The sequence below is a fragment of the Marmota monax genome, unplaced genomic scaffold, assembly GCF_021218885.2.
Source record: "Marmota monax isolate L192 unplaced genomic scaffold, Marmota_monax_Labrador192_F-V1.1 WCK01_AAM20220418_F8-fsc00211, whole genome shotgun sequence".
In the NCBI taxonomy this organism is placed as follows: domain Eukaryota; kingdom Metazoa; phylum Chordata; class Mammalia; order Rodentia; family Sciuridae; genus Marmota; species Marmota monax.
In genome coordinates this window covers 2,300,233-2,327,193 of record NW_026694080.1, presented here as the reverse complement: position 1 = coordinate 2,327,193, position 26,961 = coordinate 2,300,233, and the positions used below count along the sequence as shown (strand labels likewise).

Genomic DNA, 26,961 nt, shown 5'->3' with positions numbered 1-26,961 from the left:
TGTCATCTAGGCTGTGTATCCCACTTTCTAGCAAGATCACAGTTCTGGTCACTCTCATCTGGGGAAACTTGTTTCTCAGTGTCCTTCTTAAGAATTCTGACCCGGAGCTGAGGTTGTGGCTCAGTGGTAGCGCATGTATGACACACTGGGTTCAATTCTCAGCACCATATACAAATAAATAAAATAAAGGTCCATCAAAAACTAAAAAATATTTAAAAAAAATTCTGACCCATGCAGAGTCCAAACACTTTGCTTTTTTTCAGCACATTAGTGTTGATTGGTGTTGAAAAACGTCACCTAAACCTCACTGTGAGCTTGTGCTCAGTTATATCCCCAGGACATTCTCACACCAGCTATCAAGGCTCACTCATCCTGTATTTATGCAATTAACTTATTTTTTTCAGTTTCTGATGATCTCTATAGAACTTTTCCATTTTCCTCTTCAGAATCTGTCTTAATATTTTTGTTTTATTATTCTAACTTTTTTCCCCAGTACTGATTAGCGTCTGAGGAACTACCCTTCTATGTTAGTTTCTTAAGCTGCTGTAAAAAATTACCACAAACTAAGCCTGGTGTGGTAGCATATGCCTGTAATCCTAGTAACTCTGGAGGCTGAAGCAGGAGGACTGCAAGTTCAAGGCCAGTCTGGGGAACTTAGTGAGAACTTATCTCAAAATAAAAAATATGGAAGAACTGGGGATATAGTTCAGTGGTAGGATGTACGGGGACAGAGGGGGATTACCACAAACTGGGTCACTTAGAGCAACAGAAATGTATTCTTTGACAATTCTGGAGGTCAGAAGTCCAAAATAAAAATTAGCAGGGCCACATTTCCTCTGAAGCACAAAGAACAGTCCTTTCTTGCTTCCTCATAGCTCCTTGGAGGTTGCTGGCAGGCCACGGTTTCTAGCTGCATCCATCTAGCTTTTGCCTTCACCTTCATATGGCGAGCTCCTTCTGCATGTCTCATGTCTCCAAATCTCTCCTTATAATAGAAACACCAATTATTGTTTTAAGGGTCCACCCTATCCAGTATGTCCTTAATTTGACTATATCTGTAAGGACCATATTTCCAAATAGGATCATATTCACAAGATTTAGATAGACGATGAATGTGGGAGAGACTCTCTTCAATCCAGTACAGCTTCTCAGCTGTACAATTGTTGTCTGGATCCCACTTTCTCATTGTCTCCTCTTTTGGTGTCTCCATCTCACTGTCCCCTCCCTTTTATCTACCCTACCCACCACCCCCACACCAGGACAACAGCCGCCGGGTGGATAATGTGCTGAAGCTGTGGATCATAGAGGCACGGGAACTGCCCCCTAAGAAGCGGTACTACTGCGAGCTCTGCCTAGATGACATGCTGTATGCACGCACCACGTCCAAGCCCCGCTCAGCCTCTGGGGACACCGTCTTCTGGGGCGAGCACTTCGAGTTTAATAACCTGCCGGCTGTCCGCGCCCTGCGGCTGCATCTGTACCGTGACTCAGACAAAAAGCGCAAGAAGGACAAGGCAGGCTATGTAGGCCTGGTGACTGTGCCCGTGGCCACCCTGGCTGGGCGCCACTTCACAGAGCAGTGGTACCCTGTGACCCTGCCAACAGGCAGTGGAGGGTCTGGGGGCATGGGTTCGGGAGGGGGAGGAGGCTCGGGGGGTGGCTCAGGGGGCAAGGGCAAAGGAGGTTGCCCGGCTGTGCGGCTGAAGGCACGTTATCAGACAATGAGTATCTTGCCCATGGAGCTGTACAAAGAGTTTGCAGAATATGTCACCAACCATTATCGGATGCTGTGTGCAGTATTGGAACCTGCCTTGAATGTCAAGGGCAAGGAAGAGGTTGCCAGCGCACTGGTTCACATCTTGCAGAGTACAGGAAAGGCCAAGGTAAGTGCCGTGCCCTCAGGGAAAAGTGGCTTGGGAATGGGCACTGACGTGGAGGGCAGAGAGGACAGGGCACACTTGCAAAATTGGGTTGTGCAGAGGCTGATCCTTGAATTTTCTTGGGTCCCAGGACTTCCTTTCAGACATGGCCATGTCAGAGGTAGACCGGTTCATGGAACGGGAGCACCTCATATTCCGCGAGAACACGCTCGCCACTAAAGCCATAGAAGAGTATATGAGATTGATTGGTCAGAAATACCTCAAGGATGCCATTGGTATGGTTCACCTTCAGGCCCTCTTCCCAAATCTGCCAGATGCCTACCCCAGCCCTAAACTTGGTTACCCCAGATCTCAAGTCCAGAGCCCAGGACCCCAGCCTCCAACCACTTGGTTCTGAGATTCCTCCAACCCAGGCAGCCCCCTACCCCTGCCCTTGGAAAGAATGACAACTTTCTCTTGTGCCCCTATTCCTCAGGGGAGTTCATTCGTGCTCTGTATGAATCTGAGGAGAACTGTGAGGTAGACCCCATCAAGTGCACGGCATCCAGTCTGGCAGAGCACCAGGCCAACCTGCGGATGTGCTGTGAGTTGGCCCTGTGCAAGGTGGTCAACTCCCATTGGTGAGACTGGGAACGCTGGGCTGGGGGGCCAGGGTTGGGGCAGTTGTGTGTTCATCTGTTCATCCATCTGTCCATCCTCAAAGAGGACTGAGCACCAGTTATGGGCAAAGCATTCTGGGTGCTGTAGAACAGAAGTGAATGTGCCTGGTCCCTGCCCTCAGAGGGCCTCTACCAGAATGAGTAGAAATCAAATGAGATGCACAGAAAACCACAGAACCATTGTAGTACGTGTGAAGTGCTGAGTAAGAGCCCCACCCCCACCCCCATGTAACATCAGGACTGAGAAGGTAGAGCTTTGATTGAGATAAGCAAAAAGAACTGCCTGGTGCTGGGCTTTGAAGATTGGGTTAGGTGCTGATGTTTGCACATGGTGGGAAAGAGACATTTCAGAAGGCTGTGGGACAGGCATGTGTGGGAAGGTGAGAAGGCCCAGGAGCTTTCGAGGGACAGTAACTAGAACAGGTTTAATAATGGAAATAGTAGGAAAAATATGTGGATGTGGGATTAGAGTTAGAATCTAGAAGGCCTCAAGTTAAGGAGTTTGAGTTCATCAGTAGATCATAGGATGCCATTAAAGGTGTAGGCATCAGGAATTTTCATGATTGAGAAGATGAATCCATAAGTAGAGTGGAGTGTGGGGGTTGACCAGAGTATGGAAAATGAAGTTCAGGCTATTGGGGACTGATGTTAATGGGTTAGGAATGAAAATCAGATCTTAAATCAGGACAGTGATAGGAAATTTAGCAAGAGGCCACTGTTAAGGGCCCTCTGAGGGAAAGATCAGCAAGAGTTGTTAACTGATTGCAAAGGAGGGGGCCTGTCTGTGGGGAGTCAAGGATGACTCAAGAGGCCATGAGGCTGTAGCTGGGAGACTGGTGGCCTCATTGACAGAACCAGGAAAGTCAGGAGGAGGAGTCAGTTGAGGTGTGGGGGCGATGGTGAGCTCCGTTTTACACTAGTCAAGTTTAAGGTGTCAGTAGGACATTGAAATGGAACTGGGAGGTGGGGAGAGTGAGCTCTGAGCCATTCCAGGGACTGGGGATCATGCCTGGGGCACGTCCATCCCCATTTCCCTGGAATCCAGAAGAGTTGGGGGGTCCGAGCTCCCTGTACCTCAAGTGACCCTCCATCTCTCTCCCATCTCTGTCTCTCCCTGGTGTCTGTTTTTCTTCTCCTCCTCTCCTTGTCTCTCTCACACATCCCTCCATCTCTCTCCCATGTGTCTCTCTCCCCTCACCTTCTCTCCCCTTCCATTTCTCTCTCCCAAATCTGTCTGTTCCCTCTACCGTGGCCCTCTTCTTCCAGCAGCCTCCTGTCTTCCTCCTGCAGTCCCTCCTTCCCTGTCTCTCTTACCTCTGTTTCCACACCCTCACCTCCTACCACCCCCCTCAGCATGTTCCCTGGAAGCTGAGGGTCTCTGGGGCTCAGTCCCGGTCTCTCTCTTTCTTTCTCTCTCTCTCTGTCTCCCCACCCCTTCCCCCCAGCGTGTTCCCGAGGGAGCTGAAGGAGGTGTTTGCATCTTGGCGGCTGCGCTGCGCAGAGCGGGGCAGGGAGGACATCGCCGACAGGCTGATCAGCGCCTCGCTCTTCCTGCGCTTCCTCTGCCCAGCCATTATGTCGCCCAGTCTTTTTGGGCTCATGCAGGAGTACCCAGATGAGCAGACCTCACGAACCCTCACCCTCATTGCCAAGGTCATCCAGAACCTGGCCAACTTTTCCAAGTGAGGGAAGCTTCAGGCATGGGTGGAGGGTGGGCAGGAAGGGTCTCCTGAGTCCCCAGAGACCCTGAGATGGGTAGATGTAAGGCCTTCTGTACAAGTGTGACCTCTCCCTTCTGGACCCCTTGGCCAGGTTTACCTCAAAGGAGGACTTTCTGGGTTTCATGAATGAGTTTTTGGAGCTGGAGTGGGGTTCCATGCAGCAGTTCCTGTACGAGATCTCCAACCTGGACACGCTGACCAACAGCAGTAGCTTTGAGGGCTACATCGACTTGGGCCGAGAGCTCTCCACATTGCATGCCCTACTCTGGGAGGTGCTGCCCCAGCTCAGCAAGGTCAGCAAGTGCTCCCTGTGCCCCATTGCTAGATGTTGCCAGAGGCACTTGGGGCCTGAGAAACTACTCCCCTGCACAGATTTTTCTCCCCTGCCTGTTCCCTGAGATGTCATACCACTACTCCTACCCAGACATCCTCCACCTGCACCTTCCAAGGCCCTCTTAGAGCCCACCAGTAATAGCCTTGCCCTTCCAGGAAGCCCTTCTGAAGCTGGGCCCACTACCCCGGCTCCTCAACGACATCAGCACAGCCCTAAGAAACCCCAACATCCAAAGGCAGCCAAGCCGCCAGAGTGAGCGGCCCCGGCCGCAGCCCATGGTGCTGCGGGGGCCGTCAGCTGAGATGCAGGGCTACATGATGCGGGACCTCAACAGGTGAGCCCTCTGGGGGTCCCTGCCCTTATGTCCTAGGAACCCCATCTCTTCTATTCTGGATATTCTCACTGGGCCCCTTGTGCATCTCTAGGGCTTGAAAGGAAGGGATAAAGCAGCAAGTTCTCAGGGGAAAATGTTAAGGAGATAGGTACAGGCAGTGGGAGCCCTTCAAAGCCAGAGGGAACAAGGAACACAGCCCCAGAAGTGCCAAGGCTCCTCCAGCTCCCAGCTTAGTTGTAAGCCAAGGGGATCCCCATTACAGGCTCTTATTTGCTTTGTTCCTCTGCCCACCCGTGCTTGTCTCCAGGCTGAGGTTGAGCCAGTGTACATTGGCTCAGCCATGGGGTGTCAAAATAATCAAACATCTCTGTATGACTCAGAAAATAAGGATCCCCCCCCTCCGGCCTACCACCAGAACCCCGCAGACCTCCCCAAGATCCAGCACTTAGAGAAGCAGCAGCTGGAAGTCTAGCAGCCCCCAGATCCTGTTCTGAAACCTCAGCATTTGTTCTGAAAACTTCAGCATTTGTTCTGATGGGGCAGGCCCCCGGCCTTATTTGATGATCACCCTGCTGTTCTCTGCCCGTGTCTTTCCCTCCGTGATGCCATACCCATTCACCATTCCCACTGCTCCTGCCATCCATCCATGCCTTGCTCCTTCTCTCTGTCTGTGCTCGCCCCTCTTTCCATCTCTCTCCAGCTCCATCGACCTTCAGTCCTTCATGGCTCGAGGCCTCAACAGGTGAGGGGCTCTCCCCTCCCCAGCCCTCCTCTCCTCTCCTGTCAGCTCCCTCTCCCCCTCCTGACCTTCACCCTCCTCCTCTCCTCTCCTCAGTGCACCTCATCTCCTTCATATTTTCCCAGACTGCCCTCATCCCTCCTCTTGCTGCCCCCATTTCCCTCCTCTTGCTGCCCCCATTTCCCTTCCTCTAGGCCTCACCCTTTCCCAGAGGGGCCTTGTCCTTTCCCTTTTCCCACCTTTTCCGTCCCATCCTCCCTGCCTACCTCTTTAGGGCTGTCACCACTGGCTCTCAGCCCTTCCCTGTGGGTCCCAATTTTCACCTAAGGTCCATACCAGCTCCAGGAGGCTCAGTTGCCTGTAGCCTAGCTTTACCCTGCTTGTGTGTCTGTCCCCTTTCCTTTGACAGCTCTATGGACATGGCTCGTCTCCCCTCCCCAACCAAGGAAAAGCCACCCCCACCACCCCCTGGTGGGGGTAAAGATCTGTTCTACGTGAGCCGACCACCACTGGCCCGGTCCTCCCCAGCATACTGCACAAGCAGCTCGGACATCACAGAGCCAGAGCAGAAGATGCTGAGTGTCAACAAGAGTGTGTCCATGCTGGACCTGCAGGGCGATGGGCCCGGTGGTCGCCTCAACAGCAGTAGTGTTTCCAACCTGGCAGCTGTCGGGGACCTGCTGCATTCAAGCCAGGCCTCACTCACAGCGGCCTTAGGGCTGCGGCCTGCTCCTGCTGGACGCCTCTCCCAGGGGAGTGGGTCGTCCATCACAGCGGCGGGCATGCGCCTCAGCCAGATGGGTGTCACCACGGACGGTGTCCCTGCCCAGCAACTGCGCATCCCCCTCTCCTTCCAGAACCCTCTCTTCCACATGGCTGCTGATGGGCCAGGGCCCCCAGCGGGCCATGGAGGGAGTGGTGGCCATGGCCCACCCTCTTCCCATCACCACCACCACCACCATCACCACCACCGAGGTGGAGAGCCCCCAGGGGACACCTTTGCCCCATTCCATGGCTATAGCAAGAGCGAGGACCTCTCCTCAGGGGTCCCGAAGCCCCCTGCAGCCTCCATCCTTCATAGCCACAGCTACAGTGATGAGTTTGGACCCTCTGGCACTGACTTCACCCGACGGCAGCTCTCACTCCAGGACAACCTTCAGCACATGCTGTCCCCTCCCCAGATCACCATTGGTCCCCAGAGGCCAGCCCCCTCAGGGCCCGGAGGTGGGAGTGGTGGGGGCAGTGGTGGGGGTGGTGGGGGGCAGCCACCTCCGTTGCAGAGGGGAAAGTCTCAGCAGTTGACAGTCAGTGCTGCCCAGAAACCCCGGCCATCCAGCGGGAACCTTTTACAGTCTCCAGAGCCGAGTTATGGCCCTGCCCGTCCACGACAACAGAGCCTCAGCAAGGAGGGCAGCATTGGGGGCAGCGGTGGCAGTGGTGGCGGAGGGGGTGGGGGGCTGAAGCCCTCCATCACCAAGCAGGTAGGTGAAGGGAAGAGGAAGCAGGGTGGGTGAAGGCAACAGTGGAGGTGGAGCAATCTGTGCCCTAAGGTTTTGATTTTCTCATCACCTTTCATAAATTAAAACAATGTGTGTTCAGGGGCCGCAGTGTGACATGTGCTGTTGGGGCACCATGGAGATGATGGTGAACAGACATAAATGCTTGCTCTGATAGCACTCATTCCAGAGAGGAGACGTGATCAATCGCTTCTCTAGCCCCTGGGGTTAGGGTGGGGACCCGGGATACCCCCTAAAGCAGGGGAACAGGCCTGGGACTGTCCTGTCTTTTGGCTGTGTTCTCTCCCTCTGAATGTGCCCTGCCTTTTCCCACCTTGCCTTGTCCCAGCATTCTCAAACACCATCCACGCTGAACCCCACAATGCCAGCCTCTGAGCGGACTGTGGCCTGGGTCTCCAATATGCCTCACCTGTCGGCTGACATCGAGAGTGCCCACATTGAGCGGGAAGAGTACAAGCTCAAGGAGTACTCAAAATCGATGGATGAGAGCCGGCTAGATAGGGTATGCTGGTACCTGCCATCCAAAGTCTCAGTTTTTCCTTTCACCCATAGGGGAGACCTGTAGGTCATTCCAAGGGAATCATCTAGGCTTAGGCAGTTATAATAGAAAGAAAAGACAAAAACTGATCCCCTCTTGAGAAGCTTTCAGTCCATAAGGAGAACCCGACATAATCAGTCTGCTTAAAAGCCAACTCAGCTACACTGTAGACTATCTAGGGAGAAACATGTTCTATTCTAGGCTTGCCACGATGTTCTTCCCTAGGGAAGCCAAAGCTCTACTCCTGTTACTGCTCAGGAAAGGAAGTGACTTCCCTAGCAGTGGGAGCTACTTAGTAGGGCTGAGGCAGAAGGGATTATGGTTGTACTACAGGTGATGTCTGGGTTATCCACTTACTGTCCCTTAGGAATAGGTGGCAAAGGCTTGATGGGCAGGGGTCTTTCAAATTGCTCCTGTTCTGGGCTTCAGATGCAGAATCCTTGAGAAAGGCTCCAGACTAGCACTTTCTAGAACATTCTGAAGTGATGAAAATGTTCTGTAATATGCACTATTTGGTATGGTAGCTACATGTGGCTAGTGGCTACTCTATTAGACATTGGTTTTTTGTGATTCAGAACTAAATTTTTAGTGTTAGTTTTAAATAGCTACATATGGGCTAATGAGGTAACTGAGTGATAGTTTGTGCTTAGTCTGTGTGAGGCCCTAGGTTTGATCCCCAGAACTACAAAAATAAAAGTAAAATAAATAGCTACATGTGGCTTAGGTCTATCATATTAGCATAGCTCTAAGCTCTAGAGCTAGTAGGGCAGATAAAATGATTCTTCTGAGCTCTCTTGTTCCCAGAATTCCAGGGTCAGATTAGCAGAAAGGCATTCCTAAATTCTCAGCCTGAGATTCCCTTAAGATCACCTATCCCCAGGATAGCTAAGGAAGGAGTGTAAGATAGTACTCACCCCTCCTGCATCCAATGTCTTGCCCTCTTTCTCTCATGTGCTCATTCCTAGCTTGGGGCTGGAAAGTCACTTTTTAATTTCTGGGTTTGTTTATTTAAGGTGTGCCTATGGGTAGGTTGCTCTGTGGGTCCTCATGTGTTCCAGTGGACACACTTCTCAAGGCATAGGTCTATGACCTTGCTCCATCTTGAAGGAGCCTTAGCATCATGGCAGGGCATTCTCAAAAGCAGGCCTGAGTGAGTGTAATCCACAGGCAGAGAAAGGGTTGATGTCCTTCCCCATGCGATGGCTGTGCTGGGCAGACAGGGATGGGGGCTGGGTGGCTGAATGGGGCAGGGCACCTCTCACAGTGCGGGGTCTTGTGCCCGGCGGGCAGGTAAAGGAGTACGAGGAAGAGATCCATTCACTGAAGGAGCGGCTGCACATGTCCAACCGGAAGCTGGAAGAGTATGAGCGGAGGCTGCTGTCCCAGGAAGAACAGACCAGCAAAATCTTGATGCAGTATCAGGCCCGACTAGAACAGAGTGAGAAGAGGCTGAGGCAGCAGCAGGTGGAGAAGGATTCTCAGATCAAGAGCATCATTGGCAGGTGAGGGGCGGCCTGGGGAGGGGTAGCAAGGGAGAGCCTGAAGCTGAAGGGAGTGAGAGAGTGAGCTACTCCTCAGACCCCTGTGCCCATCTCAGGAGACCACCAGGAGAGCCTGCCACTCTCTCCCAGGGAGACAACCCACTCATCTCCTGCTTAGGGCATTAAATGTTTCTTTGCTAAACCCTGACGTTTCTTCTGGTAGAGTAACTTTTGAAGCCCTTGGAAAATATGGCAGGTACTGTCCAACCATCACTGTATCTGCACAGAGCCTGGGTCAGAAAACTTTGGTTGATTATTCTCAATGCAGTCTGTGAAGTTCACCCCAAAGCTGAGGAGGGATCCCTAGCCAGAGGAGCCCCTGAGCATCCCCATCTTGGGCACAGCCTCCCTTTCTAGCCTTGGTAAGGGATGCCATCAGAATGGGCCATTTACCCTGCACATGTTTCACCAAGCCCTGGATTCCAAAGGAGGTATCTTAGCAAGGGGATCAGTTATCTTAAAAACAGGGGGTGAGAACACCCAACCCTGTTCCAACCAGAACCAGTTCCATTTTGATCCATTAAAAATGTATTTCTGCATAAGACTTAGAATACATTGGAATAAAAGGGCTTCTTGACCTGAAACTTTTTTTTGAAACCACTGTTGTAATTGATACCATTTATGAGAGAGAACCTTGAGAGTCTTCACCAAAGTCAGGGAGATGCTGGGAATGATAAGGCTTGCAACAGGGACTCCTCCTGGGCTGGGAGGTACCCCAAGTTCTGCCACTGGAGGTGGCCTAAGTTCACTGAGGTGGCATAAAAGCCTGATCTTTAGCCTCAAAAGTTCTAAAGGAGGGGTACTGCTGTCTCTGTTGGGAAGGGGGCTGAGGGTGTCTGGGTGGTAGTAGTCTTTGAGGCATAGAAAGCTACCCTAACCAGAGAGATACCTGAGGGTCTGGACCCTGAGAGGAAGGCAGAGAGTAGCACCCTGAGTGACAGGGAGTCTTTTGAGTCATGACAGTGGAGGGATTTTAAAAAGGGGAGAAGGATTCCTGAGGCTTTTCCAGAAAGCTGCAGGGGTTTCCAGGATCAGGAGTTCCATGAACAGGCTCCAAGCCTGTGCCCGCCACTAACCCCACTGAAGCCCGTCCCTTCAGGCTGATGCTGGTGGAGGAGGAGCTGCGCCGGGACCACCCCGCCATGGCTGAGCCGCTGCCTGAACCCAAGAAGAGGCTGCTCGACGCTCAGGTGGAAATTACAATGTCATTTATCTTCTCCGTGTCCCATCCCCATCCATCCCACTGTCCTTTGTGCTCTCACTGCACCAGCCACCCCAGCCCCATCGCCATCTGTCTCTTATTGTCCTCTGTTTGTCTACTTGCCACTCCACTCAGCCCCCCAGTGACCCATCTTCATTCCATCGTCTGTGCCTTTGTCACTCCTGGCAGTGTCAACCCCACCCCGTGACTTCCTGCCCCATCCTCCCACTCCTTTCTGCGGCTCAGGACCTTCTCCCAGATCCTCACCCTTTCTGTCCCTAGACCCCTCCCAGTTCCTAGAAGCCCTGCCTGTTTGCCCTGTCGAAGGCAGGAGTTCACTTTCCTCTGAGCTCTTCTTGTGTGAGGAGGGCTAGAAGTTGCTCTTTGCTGGAATGGAGCCCAGAGCAGTCTGAGTGGTAGTTTCCCCAGGCCATGGAGACTTGGGATCTGGGATCCCTATACCTTTGTTCTCCTGGCTCCCCATTCTGACTCCTTGGCAGCTTCTGTAGAGCCCCCTCTTCCTGGCTCTTCAGACCTTGAAGGCCTCCCTGGAACTTCCCACCCCATCCCAATCCCTCAGTGTTTCAAGTCTAGCTTCCCTTTGGCCTTCCTCCCACTCAGGCCTCACACCTGACTGACCCTCCAGCTCCCTGCCACCACCCTCTGCTCACCTCAGTCATGGTGAGCCTGAGGTTCCACATCTTACCCTTTGCTTTCCCCAAATTTTGGTCTTTCCTACCCATATTCCTCCTTCCTCTCTCTGACCACCAGGCCTCTCCACCCCCACCACCAAGGCTCCTGACCCCATCACCCCACTCTCTCCCCCTGCAGCTCCTCATCAGGTAATTCTCCTGGTTCCGCTTTGACCACTGGCGGAGGACACAGGGGGAGGTGACTCCGGACCACTACAGGTTGGTCGTGAAGCCTACCCCCTCCACTCTCCAGTGCCTCTCCCCCATCACTGCTGCCCTCTGCCCCCAGAGAACCTCCACAGTCTCCACCTCCTGACACCTCCAGCACAGACCCATCTCCCAAGGTATACTACTCAGAGACCACATGCTGATCCCTCCCTGCAACTGCCCCTGGAGGCCTTAGCAATAATTTGACCCTAAATAGACCCAGCACATTCACAAGTCACACCCCTTCCCTCCAGGCACACCTCTCCCATCCTCCTCCTAACTCTGCACCCTCCTCTTCCTCTACCTCTCCAGTGTATGTCTGTCACCCCCCATTTCACCAGAGCGTCCTTGGGGGTTGGGCTTTATTAATGGGGTGGAGGTGATGCTGGGTTGGGGGACCTTGGCTATAGGGGCTGTGCCGATTGCAGCAGGTAGGTTGGGGTTTCCTCCTCCTTCCCTAATCCTGGTTCTCTACCCTCTCCTTCTTCCCATTCCTCTTCTCTCACTCTTTCTCCCTTATACCTGTGAGATAGAAGGCATTTGGGGTTCATGTTAGTCCCCAACTGGGTGGGAATTGGGAGTGGGCAGTTAATTCAAGGGGACTTTGAGGGGCCCTGGAAAAGTCTGTTGAGGTATCCTGATAGTAGGCAGGGTGGGTGGAACAAGAAGGAGCAAGGAACCTTGGACAGTGTTAGGACATGAACTGCCCTTGTGGCCTGGGAGTTACATCATGGGCTCAGTGGCCATGTTCTTTCCCAGGCAGAACTGATAGGAAAAGCATATCAAATAACCTCTATTCCTGTAAGAGCTCACATCTTGGGTTGCTAATGCCACTCATTACCCCCACCCCTCCTGCCACCCAGTGGTCTTACTGGACACAATCCTACCTAAAAAGCCAGTAAATGGGAACCTGTCAGCCACAGACATCATTTCTGAGATGCTTTATTTATGTGGGATTGATCTGCAGTGTGCAGTGGCTCCTCACACTGTAATTTTAACTCTCTGCCTGCCCAGCCTCTCTGTCAAAGTAGTTAGTGATCTGTAAACAGATGCTAAAAGGCACCAGGGGACCTTGCCATTTAAAAGACTCCTGCAGTGAATTCTTTTGTAAAATGAATAATGGCACCCTAATTTATCTTCTTTCTAAATTTGGGTCCATGGGGGTGTAGGGGGCTTGCCCGTGTGCTGTCACCAGCAGACAAGTGGAGGGAAGGAAATTTGAGGATTCCTTTCCCTGCTCTCCCGCCACACTCAGGCTACCCTACCACATGCATTTTCCTCCCCCTCTGACTGGCAATGTGAGATACCAGTGAACTAAGAGGGAAGCTTTGCCTAAGATTGGGGTTTGGGTGACCTGAGAGGTGAGTCCTGGATCCTGGGATGGAAAGGAAAGCTGATCTGGAACTGTACTTGTATCCTTTGGAGATTTGGTCAGACATAGCTATGTTGCCAGGCCTAAATGCCCTATGGCCCAGAAAGTAATATGGATAATTTTTCTAAACCATTTTAGGTATTGGTCCCTTTGCAAATCAGCCATTAATTTAAAAGCCAGTTTTGAGCACAGATTTTTAAAAGCCAAGTGAATGACCCAGAGGTATGGGGGAATTCAGGTGGCTTTTCTCTTCTCTCCCAGCAGAGGAACAGAAGGTCGGGCTGAGGGCAGGAACCAGGAGTTGGTCCAGGAGCAATAGGAGGTGATGAGAACAGGTCCTGGGTGGGAGTAGGGTCAGGCACCCCTCACCCTCTAACTGGGATCCCAGGGAGAAGAACTGTAAGGAAAGTGGGGGTGGAAAGGAATGGAGCCAGTTACTGCTTCCTGGGGATGCAGAGATTGGGGCACACTGTGTCTCAGCAGAAGCTCCTAGTCATTTCCACCAAGTGTGTGAGAGAGGCAGCCCTCCCACAAGATTTTCCCTTCCCACATCACTTCCCTGAATCCCCTTCCTTTCCCCCCAGTACAGTTAAACCTCTCTAATTTGGGATGTTATATTTGAGAAGATGGCCACTCTGAATAAATGACAAATCTGAATGACAGTGTCTATTTAATGAAATGCATGTCTTCAAAATATATACAGTAAGTAGAACTCGGTGAATAAGGCCCTCAGGGAGCATGCCTTAATGAATAGATAGGAATGAAAAGTCTGTTTGCTGGTATAGGTTAAATACCCCCTCCCACAGACACTTTCCACCACTAATTTGCTTAGCCCACCCTTTCTGCACAGATAAAGGAAAACTCAAGCCCAGTTTTTGTTCAAATTATGAAAAAAATTCCAAATCCACAGGGGTTTGGAGTAATGAGGTTTTGCTGTACTGCCTCCCTTGGTTCCTCAATACAAAGTTCCTACCTGAGATTGGGGGGTGGGCTGGGAGGGTGTTCCAAGAGGCAGAGGGTGGGCTAGGAGGGGAAATATAGGTGAAGCTAGTGGGGTTAGGTTGGGGGTGAGGTGGGAGCTTGCTGCTTTTGAGCTGGTTTCCTGGTGTTACACTCTGGGTTGAAGGTTTGAAGGCCCCTGTTAGGAGTCTGGGAAATGAGTCTCTACCTGATCCCAGAGGATCCTACAGGTGAGAAAAAACAGGAGGCTGGTGGGGATTGTCCTGGGAGGAGCGGGTGGACATGGCTTATGGAGTGGGTTGGCTAGTGGGGAGGTCACTGATAGGGGTCTGGCATCCAGGCCCCTGCGAAGCGTCTCAATAAGTCCGCGCTCTCCTCTTTGGTATCTTGCAGGAGAGGCAGCTTCCCCCCTTGGGTCCAACAAACCCGCGTGTGACGCTGGCCCCACCTTGGAACGGCCTGGCCCCCCCAGCCCCGCCCCCCCCACCCCGGCTGCAGATCACGGAGAACGGCGAGTTCCGAAACACCGCAGACCACTAGCCCACCCAGCATCACAGACCTTCTTCTCCTTCCCCGTGCACTCCACCCCGGAACAGCACCAACCACCAGGACTGGACGTCACCGAGGGACAGTGGGATTGCCTCCCTGAATGCCTCCTTGGGGGTCACCAATCCTCCACCCCCATTGCACCATTTCTAGGAGGGAGAGCGGGAACCCTCAGCCGCCCTCTCTTCCTTCCTGTCGGGGTGCTGCCCCCTCTGACCCCCAGGGACCCTTGCCCCAGGACACCTCCTAACCCACACAGACCCCCTTCACTCCGGGGTGCTACCCCCATCCTCTGCCTCATCGTTCCCCTGAGCACTGGGGGACAGACCCTCACCCCCCACCCTGGGGGTGTGGCACCTCCAAACTTTCAACTTCAGGGTGATTTTTTAGCAGTAACCAGAGCTGACAATCTAACTCCTCTCCACCGCCCCATTTTTGGCCTCCCCTGCCCCCCTTGTAATGGGGAGGGGACCCCGGGTGAGGGGGCCCTATTACCCCTTGATTTCTCAGGAGCGTCTGGGGGGGCTCAGCACGCACAAACTCCTACTCCTCCTACCACTCTTAAATTTATTCCCTCCCCACCCAGAACCCAGATGGGGTGGAGGGGGCCGCCGGGGCAGGGAGGGGGCGGCAAGGGGGGAATGGGAGCTGTCTCCCCTTCTTCCCACACCTGATCTGCTCTCGGCTGGTCCCAGAGCGGGGTGAGGGGGCTTATGCCCCCCCCTCCCCCAGTGTGTTGGGGTGGGGTGGAATTGAGGTTAGGGTGAGGGGTTAGGGTTAGGAGAGTGTGTGTGTCAGGGAGGACAGACTGATTATCTGCCCTACCCTGACACACACAGTCCCCTGCCCCTCCCCTCTCTCTTGGTCTCTACTCCCAGGGGGAGGGGGGAACTTACTCTAGGAAAAGCCATGTCTCTCTCCCCCAGGGTGGGGGGACCTGTGTTGGAGGAGGGGTGTTGGGGGCCCCCTTCCATGACTCTGTCCCCCTGGGGAGGTAGGACAGGGCTGGGCTTCCCTCTCATCCTCCCCCCCCCAATCTCTTTTCACCTCCCTCCCTCCCGCCAGCTCCACAATTTTTCGGTGTTTCTCTGTACATAGCTCTCTGGCGGGATAGGGGAGGAAGGATGGATGGGGTTTGGGGTGGGTAGGCCCTGGGAGGGGAGATGTCCCTCCCTGGCACCCCCTCCTCCCTGACTGCTGTCCCCTACTCAGCCTTGCCCCCTCATCCCTTCTTGCGTTTGGTATTGAGATTCTTCCCAGATTCCACCCTTCTTTCTTTTGTATGGACAGTTCCCCTTCAGTCCCATCCCTCTACACACATACACCCAGCCGGGGCCAAATTTATACTTATATAAAAGTTGTAAATATGTGAAATTTTATCCCTGTGCCCTTTCCTCTGCTTTCCCCACTTCAGGCCCTACCCCTGGACCCTTTCCTCTCTTCTTTGGCTGTTGTAATTATCTGGGGTTTGTACTGTACATATCGGGGTGTGTGTGTGTGGGCTGGGGGCGACCCCCCTCTGTACAGAGCTTCCTGGCCCCCTCCCCCCCGACCCTCCCCTTCCCCCCCACCCCCTTCAGGGTAGGGAGATGCTCTTCCTACCCGTTTTAGTTTTATTTTGTTTTCTCGTTCTCCCTGCCCCAGTCCCAGCCTTCTCTATCCCCCACCACTGTCCCCTTTTCTCCACTCCCAGCCCCATTTCCTTTTTTTCTGGAGTGTGTGGTGAAACAGAAAAATCATGTTTAATAAACGGAGATTGTTCTTTTATCGCTGCACTGACTTTATTAGCCTGGGATCTCCAGATTGACCAACAGGTGATGAGAACTACTTTTTAATTGCAATGCTGTGTATTAAACCTGGAACCTTCCACATGCCCCGGAACCAAGCCGTATATCTCTGCCTTGATGCTATGATCTCATTGTCTACGATCACCCTCCCATTCAGCGAGATTTATTCTGTTTTAGAACAGGGGTTCAGCTCTCCTCTCACCCACTGCTTCACATAGCTCTAAGGAGCAGGGATGGTATTTGATGAGAGTTCCAGTATAAATCTACGTTTATTCTTTAAAAGAAATTACCTATAAATAAGGCTTAAATTGTTGGTTAAAATTCTTACATGCGAGTAGTGAAAAATAAAACCAAACTGGTTCCTTAGTAAATCCGGGATCCACGCCCTCTACTTGCCAGCCCAATGATTCTTGCCAGCCTCCGATTCCCCGCATGGAAACAGGACGGGAACACCTACCTCTCATGGCTGGTGGTAGAACACGAAATAATGGGGGTAAGTGCCCATCCCACACAATAGGTACCCAATTAATTTTGCCCCTCTCCGCACCTGCTGGGGGGCGGGCGCTACTCTTAATTACCAAGAAACGTAGCTTTGAAGGGCTGCGCTCTACTGAGAACCAGCTCCGGAGCCTCCGCCGCTGCCGGGACTCTGCAGCACCTGACAAGGCCAACCGCTGACGTCTGGGGATCAGCGGCCTCCTACCAGCCCCGCCTTTCTCGCCAGCATAACCAATCATCACGGGGCTTGTAGGACGCCGCTCTCCTATTGGCTTCGGTCCTAGCTCCGCCCTGCGCACGCGGAGGCGGTGACCGACGGAGAGGCCGTGGCTTCCGGCCCGGAACGACGCAGTAGCTGAAAGGGTCTGGAGAAGTCTGATCCGGTTGTGTAACGGTGGGGGCGTGTCGGAGGAGAAGGCTACCGGATCCAGATTCGTGGTGTCGGAGGCTTGCCGCGAGCCTGCTTCTGTGTGCACCCTGAAACGGATCGGAGCGGCGGGGCAGGAGCCGCCCGCGGCTGGCGAGGTCAGGCTTTGCTGAAGGATTACCTCCTCATCTCCCTCGGGGCCTGGAAGTTAAACCCCGGTTGGTGTTTTGTTGTTTTTTTTTTTTTTTTTCCCAGGGTGAGCGGGACTGATCTGCAGAAAGTGTCACTTACTGAAACATCCAATTGTTAGTTGGGGGCAGTTGTTTGAGAAGACAAGGGGAACTTTGTCCAGGGTTTCTGTGACTCCTGTTTCTTTTTTCCACAGCTTTTGTCTACCCCCAAATTCCCATTTCTTCCCGATCCTCTGGGATTTTTCCGAGGAGCCCATGGATACCTCGACACCTTTACCTCCTGCACCCACCTCCCCGATCTGCAATCCAGCCCCTCGGACAATCCAGATCGAGTTCCCTCAACATAGCTCGTCTTTGCTGGAATCCCTGAACCGCCATAGGCTAGAGGGAAAGTTCTGTGATGTGTCGCTTCTGGTGCAGGGCCGGGAACTTAGAGCTCATAAAGCAGTGTTGGCTGCTGCTTCTCCCTACTTCCATGACAAGCTGCTTCTTGGGGATGCACCTCGTCTCACCTTGCCAAGTGTCATTGAAGCTGATGCCTTTGAAGGGCTACTTCAGCTCATTTATTCAGGGCGCCTTCGCCTTCCCCTGGATGCTCTCCCTGCCCATCTCCTTGTAGCCAGTGGCCTTCAGATGTGGCAAGTAGTAGATCAGTGTTCAGAGATTCTTAGAGAACTAGAAAGTTCAGGTGGTGGAATTTCAGCTCGTGGAGCAACCTCCTACCATGCACTTCTTTCCACCACGTCTTCATCTGGAGGCTGGTGTATTCGCTCTTCCCCTTTTCAGACCCCAGTGCAGTCCTCTGCTTCTACTGAGAGTCCTGCATCCACTGAAAGCCCGGTGGGAGGGGAGGAGAGTGAACTAGGAGAGGTGTTACAAATTCAGGTGGAGGAGGAGGAGGAGGAGGAGGAGGAAGAAGAGGAGGAGGAGGAAGAGGAAGACCAGGGATCAGCAGCTACACTATCTCAAACTCCTCAACCACAGAGAGTGTCAGGAGGTTTTCCTCGGGCTCGTGGATCCCACCCAGTACCCATATCTGCTACTCCCCGCAGGCTTCCAGAGAGTGAGAGTGCGTCACTTGAACCTCCTGCCCCACCTACCGCACTACCCCCCAAAATTTTCTATATCAAGCAGGAACCCTTTGAGCCTAAGGAGGAGATATCAGGAAGTGGAACTCAGTCTGGAGGAGCAAAGGAGGAAACCAAAGTGTTTCCTGGGGGAGACACTGAAGGGAATGGGGAGCTGAGATTCTTATTGCCCTCAGGAGCAGGGGCAACATCTGGGGGAGGGAGTCCATCCTGGAAGCCAGTGGATCTTCATGGAAATGAAATCTTGTCAGGGGGTGGAGGACCTGGGGGAGCAGGGCAGGCTGTACATGGGCCTGTGAAGCTAGGGGGAGCACCCCCTGCAGATGGAAAACGCTTTGGTTGCTTGTGTGGGAAGCGCTTTGCAGTAAAGCCAAAGCGTGACAGGCACATCATGCTGACCTTCAGCCTTCGGCCTTTTGGCTGTGGCATCTGCAACAAGCGCTTCAAGTTGAAGCACCATCTGACCGAGCACATGAAGACCCATGCTGGAGCCTTGCATGCCTGTCCTCATTGTGGCCGTCGGTTCCGTGTCCATGCCTGTTTCCTTCGCCACCGAGACTTGTGCAAGGGTCAGGGCTGGGCCACTGCCCACTGGACTTACAAGTGATTGCTGGGGCCATACACTAAATTGTAGAACAAGATAGCCACTGCTGCTGATGCTTACTTACCCTTCCCTACCCTAGTCTTGGATCTTGTAATCATGTCAAGAGATTAGATATATTATGGACCCCTTATTCTTGGAGTATAGACCTCAAACTGGCAGATTGGAAGCTCAGATTTCTCACCTCAGATTTTTACTAATCACTCTATAGAAAAGTGTTTTATAGGCCATACTTAAATTGATTACTTGCCCATCTTGGACTTTCTTTTTGTAGTGTTGATACCATTGAGGAAACTAGATTTCAGATTAGAAGGTTATTTAGTGAAAGAAGAGTTAGAGCAAAATGAAACAATGATAAATGTTTTTTTTTTTTTTTAGTTTCCACAAGAAGTTAAAGGAGCTGGTCTCCAACTAGGATATGTTTAATTTGGAATGCTAGTAATTCAGTGACTAAGCTCTAAGTTTTCCTTTCCCTTGTCATTGCTGGAATGATGTGAGCAGAGTTCTTTTTATGTTTAAAAAAAAAAGTTCTCCCCTCCCCCACCCCCTATCTCCCAGTACAGGGGATGAAACCTAGGTCCTTTCACACTAGAGCAGTGCTCTACCACTGAGCTACTCCCCCAGCTCCTATGTACTTTTTTATTGAACCCTTCCAGAATCCCTTCAGAGTGAACGTTTCTTTCTCACCAGTGGACACCTTCCCAACATCTTGTTTTTAATGTAGGTGAGCACTTTATCAAGTTGAGCATTCTAGGTGTCATTTCTAGAACCTTCTTTATTAGAGGATAATCCCCCAGCAGCCTGTGCCTCTCGTTTACCTTTGACCACTGATGATTTGTATATTGATCACAGGTGATCAGTGAACTCAGGAGATAGCAACTGACCTAAAATGCTGTCAGAGTAGCACTGCTCTGAACAATTGCCATGGTCAGAGGGACTCAGGGCTAAGACTGCACATGCTGAAGGCTAAGGAGTAACTGTGCAAGGGGAGCACGCCACCTTTTCATTCCACCCACATTTGAGACAGCCCCTCTGTTGAGAGGTGGAGGCATAAATATTGGAATTGGGGTGGAGGGAAATTTTACAGTTACTTAATTTCTTCTAATAAACTTTGCCCTGAAATCTAAAGTGACAGTGGACTGGATTGATTCATTTGTGTGGAAGAGATGAGAACATCTGAGAACAGAGCTGCAGAGACAAGTGTTTCTTTTGCAGCTCGGCAGTGGTGGAAGAACGGGATGTTTTCAGGGTTATTCATAGAGAATACTGTCCTGGACTTAACCTTGAGTAACCTTACCTTTCAGACTTTATACCCCAGGTGTTACTTAGTATTGTCTTCTTTTTTTTTGAAGGGGTGGACCCACTTTCATTATTTATTTATTTATTTATTACAATACTGGGAATTGAATCCAGGGGCATTTTATCAGTGCTCCATCCCCAGCCCTTTGTATTTTTTGCTTTAACTTGTGGTCCTCATGCCTCAGCCTCCCTAGTCACTGGGATTACAAGTGTCTGCCACTAAGCCTGACTTAATGTGATTTTTACCCATGAGCTCCCTCAACTTTCTGTATTATGTATAACATTTGGTTTATTCTACAAACAGTGCAAAGCACTGTGCTAGACTGTGATTAATACTGTGCCCTCAAAGAGTTTACAACTACTAAGCTAGATAAGTAATTGCTTGTTGCCGGCCGCCATGAACAGGAGCTGAACATGTAGGAGCTGAGCAAGTACCCTTAGCCTTGAACAATGAAGGTGTGGAACTGGCTTGTTAGCAGCACAGAAGCAAGTGGACCTCAGCTTCGCTCAGCAAGCAATTACAGCCTCATTTGGGTGGAACCTGCTTGAGTGTCTTCCTCCCAATAAATAGGGCTTTAGGCTCTCTCTTTTGCCTGCCTCTCTTGCCACACTTGTTGGAGCTGGGGCAGAGGAGCTGACACAGAACCACAAGAAAAAGGTACTTTCTCTGTCTGCATGGTTATTTAGTTCTAGCCCAATTCACCCGGAGTGACCCCGACTGGTTTAGACATGTGTCGTGGCAATTACTGTGTAGTGTAAGTCCATGATAGTGGGCTGAGTGTGGTGGTACATGCCTATAATCCCAGCAGCTCAGGGGGCTGAGACAGGAGGATCACAAGTTCAAGACTAGCCTCAGCAATTTAGCAAGGCCCTAAGCAACTTTGTGAGACCCTGCCTCAAAATAAATAATAAAAAAGGGCTGGAGAGGTAGCTCAGTGGTAAAGAACCCCTGATTTTATCTCCAGTACCAAAAAACATAAATAAATAAAATTATTAGGTATGAGGTATGGCACTGAAGGAAATGCAAGGCTCGATGAGCAAGGTAGCACACACCTGTAATCCCAACAAGTTGGCAGGTTGAGTCAGGAGACCAGAGCTGGGTTCAATTCCCAGTCTCACAAGAAAGAAAGGAAGGAAGGAAAAATGAGACTTGGTGATGGAGACAGTGAATTTTCCCAAATTTGTCAGACTGAAAAGAGCCAGGCCATTGTCCCATTCCTATGGTAAGGACTGTGAACAAACAGGGAAAGGGGGCAGGGAAAGATTTGGGTCAACTACAGTCCCACCTGCCTGCCATTCTTGGCACATATTCTCTAAGTGGCTATATGTGGCATCAGGGTCCTTTGGTTGTAGGCATGGACACAGGCTCTGACTAACCTTATCAAATTGGGAATTTGTGGAAAACGTGGGGTGGCTCCTGGAATGGAAGGAAGGACCTAAGCATCAGCTTTCAGAAGGACAAGACCTGAAAAAAATTTTAAAATAAGGACAAGAACTGGGTCAGGCGCTGGGGTTGTGGCTCAGAGGTAGAGCGCTTGCCTAGCATGTGCAAAGCCCTGGGTTCGATCCTCAGCACCACATAAAAATAAATAAATAAAAATAAAGATATTGTGTCCAACTACAACTAAAAAAAAAAAAAAGAAAACAATAAAAATATATTTTAAAAAGAACTGGGTCAGTCCCAGAGATCCATGGAGCAGGAATTCCTGGGCATATATTTTAAGGTGGTGACCCATTCCTGTTTTTTGTTTTGTTTTGTTTTGGACTGGGGATTGAACTCAGTGGCACTCAACCACTGAGCTACATACACCCCCAGCCCTATTTTGTATTTTATTTAGAAACAGGGTCTCACTGAGTTGCTTAGCATCTCATTTTTGCTGAGGCTGGCTTTGAACTCACTATCCTCAGTGGTATGTGCCTCTGCGCCCAACTCTATTCTTTCCTTTTTTTGGTTTGTTTTTGGTGCTGAAGATTGAAGCCAAGGCCTTGTACATATTAAGCATGTGCTCCACCACTGAGTTATACCCACAACCCGGGTTCTTGTTTCTTGTGTCACTCATCTAAAGATATAACTTCCTAGTAGAGAACTTTAAGCCTCATGTTCTCTCTCTGGCCAGAGCACCCTGATCATATGTCTCATCAATATGACAACAAGTAGGCATGGAATCTTCAAAGGGAAATGAAATTCCTGGGACAGAAGAATGAAGAATGGGTACAGCAATCTCCATTTATTTCCCATATGGAGATCCTGAAAGCCTCAGATAAACCTGGTACTTTGTGTGTGTTCAAGAAATGTTAAGCTTACCCTATGTACTTATGTAACTATACCACCGGTGGGATTCTACATCATGTATAACCAGAACAATGAGAAATTATACTCCATTATATATGATGTATCAAAGTACATTCTACTTTTATGTGTAACTAATTTAAACAAATTTAAAAAGTTGGAAAAAAAAATGTTAAGCTGAAGAAGGCACAGAGGCACATTCCTGTAATCCCAGCAGCTGGGGGTTCAGGCTAAGGCAAGAGGCTCCCATGTTCAAAGCCAGCCTCAGCAATTTATTGAGGCCTCAAGCAATTTAGGGAGAACTTTAAAAAAAAAAAAGTTTGAAAAGAGCTGGGGATGTGGGGCTGGGGTTGTGGCTCAGTGGTGGAGTGCTCACCTAGTATGCGCGGGGCCCTGGGTTCGATCCTTGTACCATATAAAAATAAATAAAATAAAGGTAAGGAAATAAACATTTAAAAGGGAGAGGGGCTGGGGATGTGCTCCATGGCTAAGCACCTCCTGGTACCAAAAGAAAAAAATATGTTAAACCTACCCAACTTCCTCCTACCTCTGCCTGCTGAACTTAAGACAGAACCACTCCCTTCCTCTCTTTAATTCCTATAATACTTTGTTATTAACTTTTTAAAAAATCATTTTTAGTTGTCAATGGATTATTTTTTATTTATTCATTTATTCATCCATTCATCCATTTATTTATTTATAATTGGTGCTGAGCATTTACCCCAGGACCTCACACATGCCAGGCAAGTGCTCTGCCACTGAGCCACAACCCCAGCCCTGTTATTAACTTTCATCAAACCAATTAAAATACCTTGCTAGCATATTTTAAGTTTTTAGATATTCAGAAAACAAATTCCGTAATTTTGCTTTAATATATCCGTGTTCTCTCTGCCTCTGTTCTTTTCTCCTGATAGTGAAAGAGATCCCCTCTGTCCAAGGCTAGCATCATTCCCCTTCCCCCATTCTTTTAATTATCCACTCTTCTGTGTCTGCACCCTCTCTGTCTCTGTAGTTGCTTATGAGTATTTAACCATGCTCATGGGTTTGTGAGAATTGATGAAAATACTTAGAACAGTGCTTACACACTAACCACTCAGTATCTGTTACTAATATGAATAAGAGCAGTAGTCATCAGTTCCCCACAACTTAAATCAGTTCTCCTAGGGAGGGATTATATATATGGAAGGAAGTATATTTTCAACTAAGTTGGAAATTGGCATGCAGTACTCAGTAAGGATTTGTTGTGGTTGTTATTACCTGGCTCATCAATGCTGGATTCCAGGACTTTTTATGCTCTCTTCTAACTTAATACTCCTGAGTGGTTTTATCCACTCTTTTTAAATAGTGATATCTGTATGTCTCCAGTTTACCTGACCTCCAAACCTACTTGGATTTTTTCCTTCTTTCCTTAACAATAAGTGCAAGCTGTGTACCAGGTACTGCTGTGAAGAGCAGAAGGTACTATGGGGACTCGGACCCTGGATGTTTAAACCAGCTACGTAGCTACTTTATAGACATCTCAAGTTGAATGTGTCTAGAATGTTCTGCTACCCATAATCAACTGCTCCTCCACTGTGTCCAGCTTTGGCAATGGTTCCACCATCCACACAAATGCCCGAGATTAACACCTGGGAAGCTACCTTAACCCCTCTCTTTTACTTCCATATTTGTCCTACTAATTCCTTCTTCTAAATATTCCAATTCCTGGATGCATTTCTTCATCTTCACTACTACCACTGTAGCCTCTGCTGGTTGTCTTTTGTCTTGCTTCCCTTCATATTTCACTGTATGCAATATGGTCAGAGTGTTAACTTTCTTTTTTTTTTTTTGGTACTGGGAATTGTACTCAGGGGCACTCGGCCACTATGTTAGTTGTGGAGCAGGCTGAACAAATGTTAGCTGTAGGGTGGGCTGAATACTCGACCCCCTCTGTCTGCTTCCTTATCACTTGTTTGCCTCAAGTCTGAGCACTCAACCCCACTCAAGGCTGAACACTCAGCCCCACACCTGGCCCGTGCCCAATCTGCCTCAGGGCAGAAGATGACACCCTTAGCAACTACTATATGATCCAATCACTGTACACCATCAAGGTAGCCTGCAGACCCAGAGACCCTCATTAGATTTGGCTATAAAAACCGTCTCCTGCAGGCTCGCTCCCCCACCTTCTCTTCCACTCCTGCGCGATCTCTTTCCCTGCTGTCTCCCTCTCTCGCTTTTTCTCTTCCTTCCCTGTTAATCAGACACCACCACAATAAAGATCTCTTGGTCACTCCAAGTGTTGTGGTCACTTTCCTTTCACACTGAGCCACATCCCCAGCCCTATTTTGTATTTTTATTTATTTTTTTTTATTTAGAGACAAGATCTCACTGAGTTGCTTAGCACCTTGCCGTTGCTAAGGCTGGCTTTGAACAACTCCCCATCCTCCTGTCTCAGCCTCCAGAGCTGTTGGGATTACAGGCATGGTCCACTGCTCCCACCCAGAGTGAACTTTATAAAGCAAAGGATACTGTTGCACCAGGCCAGAGTGAACTTTCTAAAGCAAAAGACACTGTTGCTCTGTGCGAAGCCATCTGTGAATTACATGAGGGTCTTCTCTGTAAGATCAGGTGAGGCCAGCAGCGACCAAAGGAGGCAGATTTAAAAAGGCCACCCAATGAGGCTTTATTTGAGATATCACTCCCGGTCGGAACTTGATCAGACTGACAGAGTGGACTAGAGAAGGGTCTGAGGAGAAACCGCATGGAAACTGACCGGACTGGACTTTTATGGGGCTTAGGCAGGAAGGGAAGGGCTTGCGACAGGAAAAGGTGTTTTTAGAGTCCCTTGACCCATTGGAGTTCGTCGGAGGAGCTGGCTGAACTCCAGGATTGGCCAAGGGGTCCTGATGATTGACAGGCATGAGTCAGGAGATCCCGCTGATTGACAGGCATTTCTGTGATGCCTGATTGATGTTTCTTTCCCCCATATGGGCTGCTTTGTCCTAAGTCACTGCCACCGACTATCCGTGTCTCTCCCACAGCAATGGATTGCCCAATGCATGTGACCTTTATCTCCACTCTGCTAGGAAGATCCCTCATAGTGGCTCCAGAGATGGGCGTAACCTTTTGGAAAGTGGACAGCACAAGTTTGACCTTTTTTTGGAGAAGAACATTCTATGGAAGGCCTTTGATGTTTCCTGATAGAAATAAAGCAGGCACGGGCTTCATTTTGCCAGAGTCTAAAGCTCAATCCCTCTGATCGGCTTGCCAGTCCTTCCCCCACTTTTGAAACTACTGTTTGCTTCCTGTGATGTTTTTCACTGTTCTATTTTTCTTAGCTTTTATTTCTCCACCAGCCCATTCCACCAAGGGGAACCCCATTCCACTGCCTGCAGGACCCAGGTGGAATTGCACCACTCTCCAGGTTAACCCTTTCATGAAGCCCAAGGGATCTGGTCCCATTACTGCCATCTCATTGCTCATTATGTCTTTCCTAGGCCTCTGCTTCTGCTTCTTGTGCACATCTCTCACGAAAATAATCCCAACTTATTGGATATCAGTTTAAACATTATTTCATCTGGAAATCTCCCTGACCAGGGTAGGGCCTCTGCTGTGTGGCTCTCGTAGCTCTTACAAACCTATATCTTGCAATTTCCTTTATTCAATAATTATTTGCCAGTTTCCCAGGGTCTGGTGCAGTGGACAGCTTATCTCACAAGCTTATCTTTCAGTGCAATAAAGGAAATAAAACAGGTTAGGTGGAGAGTAACCTAAGGAAAAGGAGGCCATTCCATAAGCATTGACCTAATAGACAAAGGAGGGGGAAGATGGTTCTGGCAAAATGTTAGCAGATGCAAAGGCCTGGAAAGAATGTGTTGGCTTATTCAACAAGGAGACCAGTGGAACTGGAGCTACAGGGGGAAAGGAATGAGATATGATGGGACAGGTAGGCTGGGGCTGGGTCATACAGAACCTTTCAGATCATGAAAAGAAATTTTTGCACATGCGACTAAAACACTCAGGGTCACTCCAGGGGAACTGGGCTGCGCGAAATAATCACACAAGAGACAGAAATACCTTTTTCGTTGGGGGTGCTGTGACGGCTCCTCTGACCTTAAGTGTTGGAGAAAGAGAAAGAAGGAGAGAAAGAAAGAGAGAGAGAGAGAGAGAGAGAGAGAGAGAGAGAGAGAGAGAGAGAGAGAGAGAGAGCGCCGAGTGCGCCTGCGTGTGCTGACCTCTTTTATTGAGGAGAAGCCATTCAAATTAGGCCAGGGGTCAGGTTTCAGGGGGCTGAGTCTAGCTTCATGATATCTGCTGTCAGCAGGTTGACTGACATCTAGGAAGGCCATACCCAAGGGCAGAGTAAGAGAAGGGGACACACAAAGGGCATTTCCATGGACCATTCTAGCCCAAACAGGGCCAAGGGGTAATATCACAAAGGAACAGGTGAGCATAGCTCCACCCATGGGGCTGCAGGAAGGCACGCCCAGCATGAAGACACATTGGTTGCATTATTTCTACCCTCAAGATTGGGGCTATTGTCTTCAGCAACTTCAGAAAAGCCAGATCATGGGGGGATGACCAACAGTACCTCAACCGATCAGGAGGGGGAAAATGGTG

The 26,961-nt window shown here is 50.2% G+C and overlaps 2 protein-coding genes and 1 long non-coding RNA gene across 17 annotated transcripts in view; 2 read left to right on the top strand and 1 right to left on the bottom strand.

Annotated features, from left to right (window-relative positions):
- Syngap1 (synaptic Ras GTPase activating protein 1) overlaps positions 1-16,008 on the top strand; it is a 31,374-nt gene extending 15,366 nt beyond the window's left edge. For 3 of the 14 annotated variants that reach the window (XM_058585592.1, XM_058585599.1, XM_058585596.1), the window contains 12 exons: positions 1,260-1,883; positions 2,011-2,155; positions 2,356-2,500; positions 3,985-4,221; positions 4,352-4,553; positions 4,750-4,928; positions 5,629-5,670; positions 6,077-7,148; positions 7,513-7,686; positions 9,013-9,224; positions 10,363-10,453; positions 14,089-16,008. In XM_058585592.1, the coding sequence (XP_058441575.1) occupies positions 1,260-1,883; positions 2,011-2,155; positions 2,356-2,500; positions 3,985-4,221; positions 4,352-4,553; positions 4,750-4,928; positions 5,629-5,670; positions 6,077-7,148; positions 7,513-7,686; positions 9,013-9,224; positions 10,363-10,453; positions 14,089-14,235 (3,270 nt within the window). In that variant the 3' untranslated portion in view covers positions 14,236-16,008. Of the gene's footprint in view, positions 1-1,259; positions 1,884-2,010; positions 2,156-2,355; positions 2,501-3,984; positions 4,222-4,351; positions 4,554-4,749; positions 4,929-5,628; positions 5,671-6,076; positions 7,149-7,512; positions 7,687-9,012; positions 9,225-10,349; positions 10,454-11,295; positions 13,714-14,088 lie in introns of those variants that run through there. The other 11 variants (XR_009228639.1, XR_009228638.1, XR_009228640.1 and 8 more) reach the window with 11 other exon arrangements.
- LOC124106754 (uncharacterized) lies at positions 754-16,712 on the bottom strand. The gene is made up of 2 exons (XR_006856150.1): positions 16,607-16,712; positions 754-985 (listed from the first exon to the last, which is right to left on the bottom strand). It is a non-coding gene; the product is annotated as an uncharacterized LOC124106754 (long non-coding RNA).
- A 130-nt stretch (positions 16,713-16,842) lies between these two features.
- Zbtb9 (zinc finger and BTB domain containing 9) lies at positions 16,843-19,901 on the top strand. Of its 2 annotated transcripts, none has more exons than XM_046464463.2 (2): positions 16,843-17,051; positions 17,279-19,901. In XM_046464463.2, the coding sequence occupies exon 2, from the start codon at positions 17,340-17,342 to the stop codon at positions 18,777-18,779; it is 1,440 nt and encodes a 479-aa protein (XP_046320419.1). In that variant the 5' UTR covers positions 16,843-17,051; positions 17,279-17,339; the 3' UTR covers positions 18,780-19,901. The 2 variants fall into 2 exon arrangements, with proteins under 2 accessions (XP_046320419.1, XP_046320418.1); XM_046464462.2 differs by having other exon boundaries at positions 16,843-17,111.
- Positions 19,902-26,961: the final 7,060 nt, after the last annotated feature.

Bases quoted from the DNA above. Each gene is read 5' to 3' on its own strand.
- Zbtb9 (XM_046464463.2), top strand. From the start codon at position 17,340: ATGGATACCTCGACACCTTTACCTCCTGCACCCACCTCCCCGATCTGC.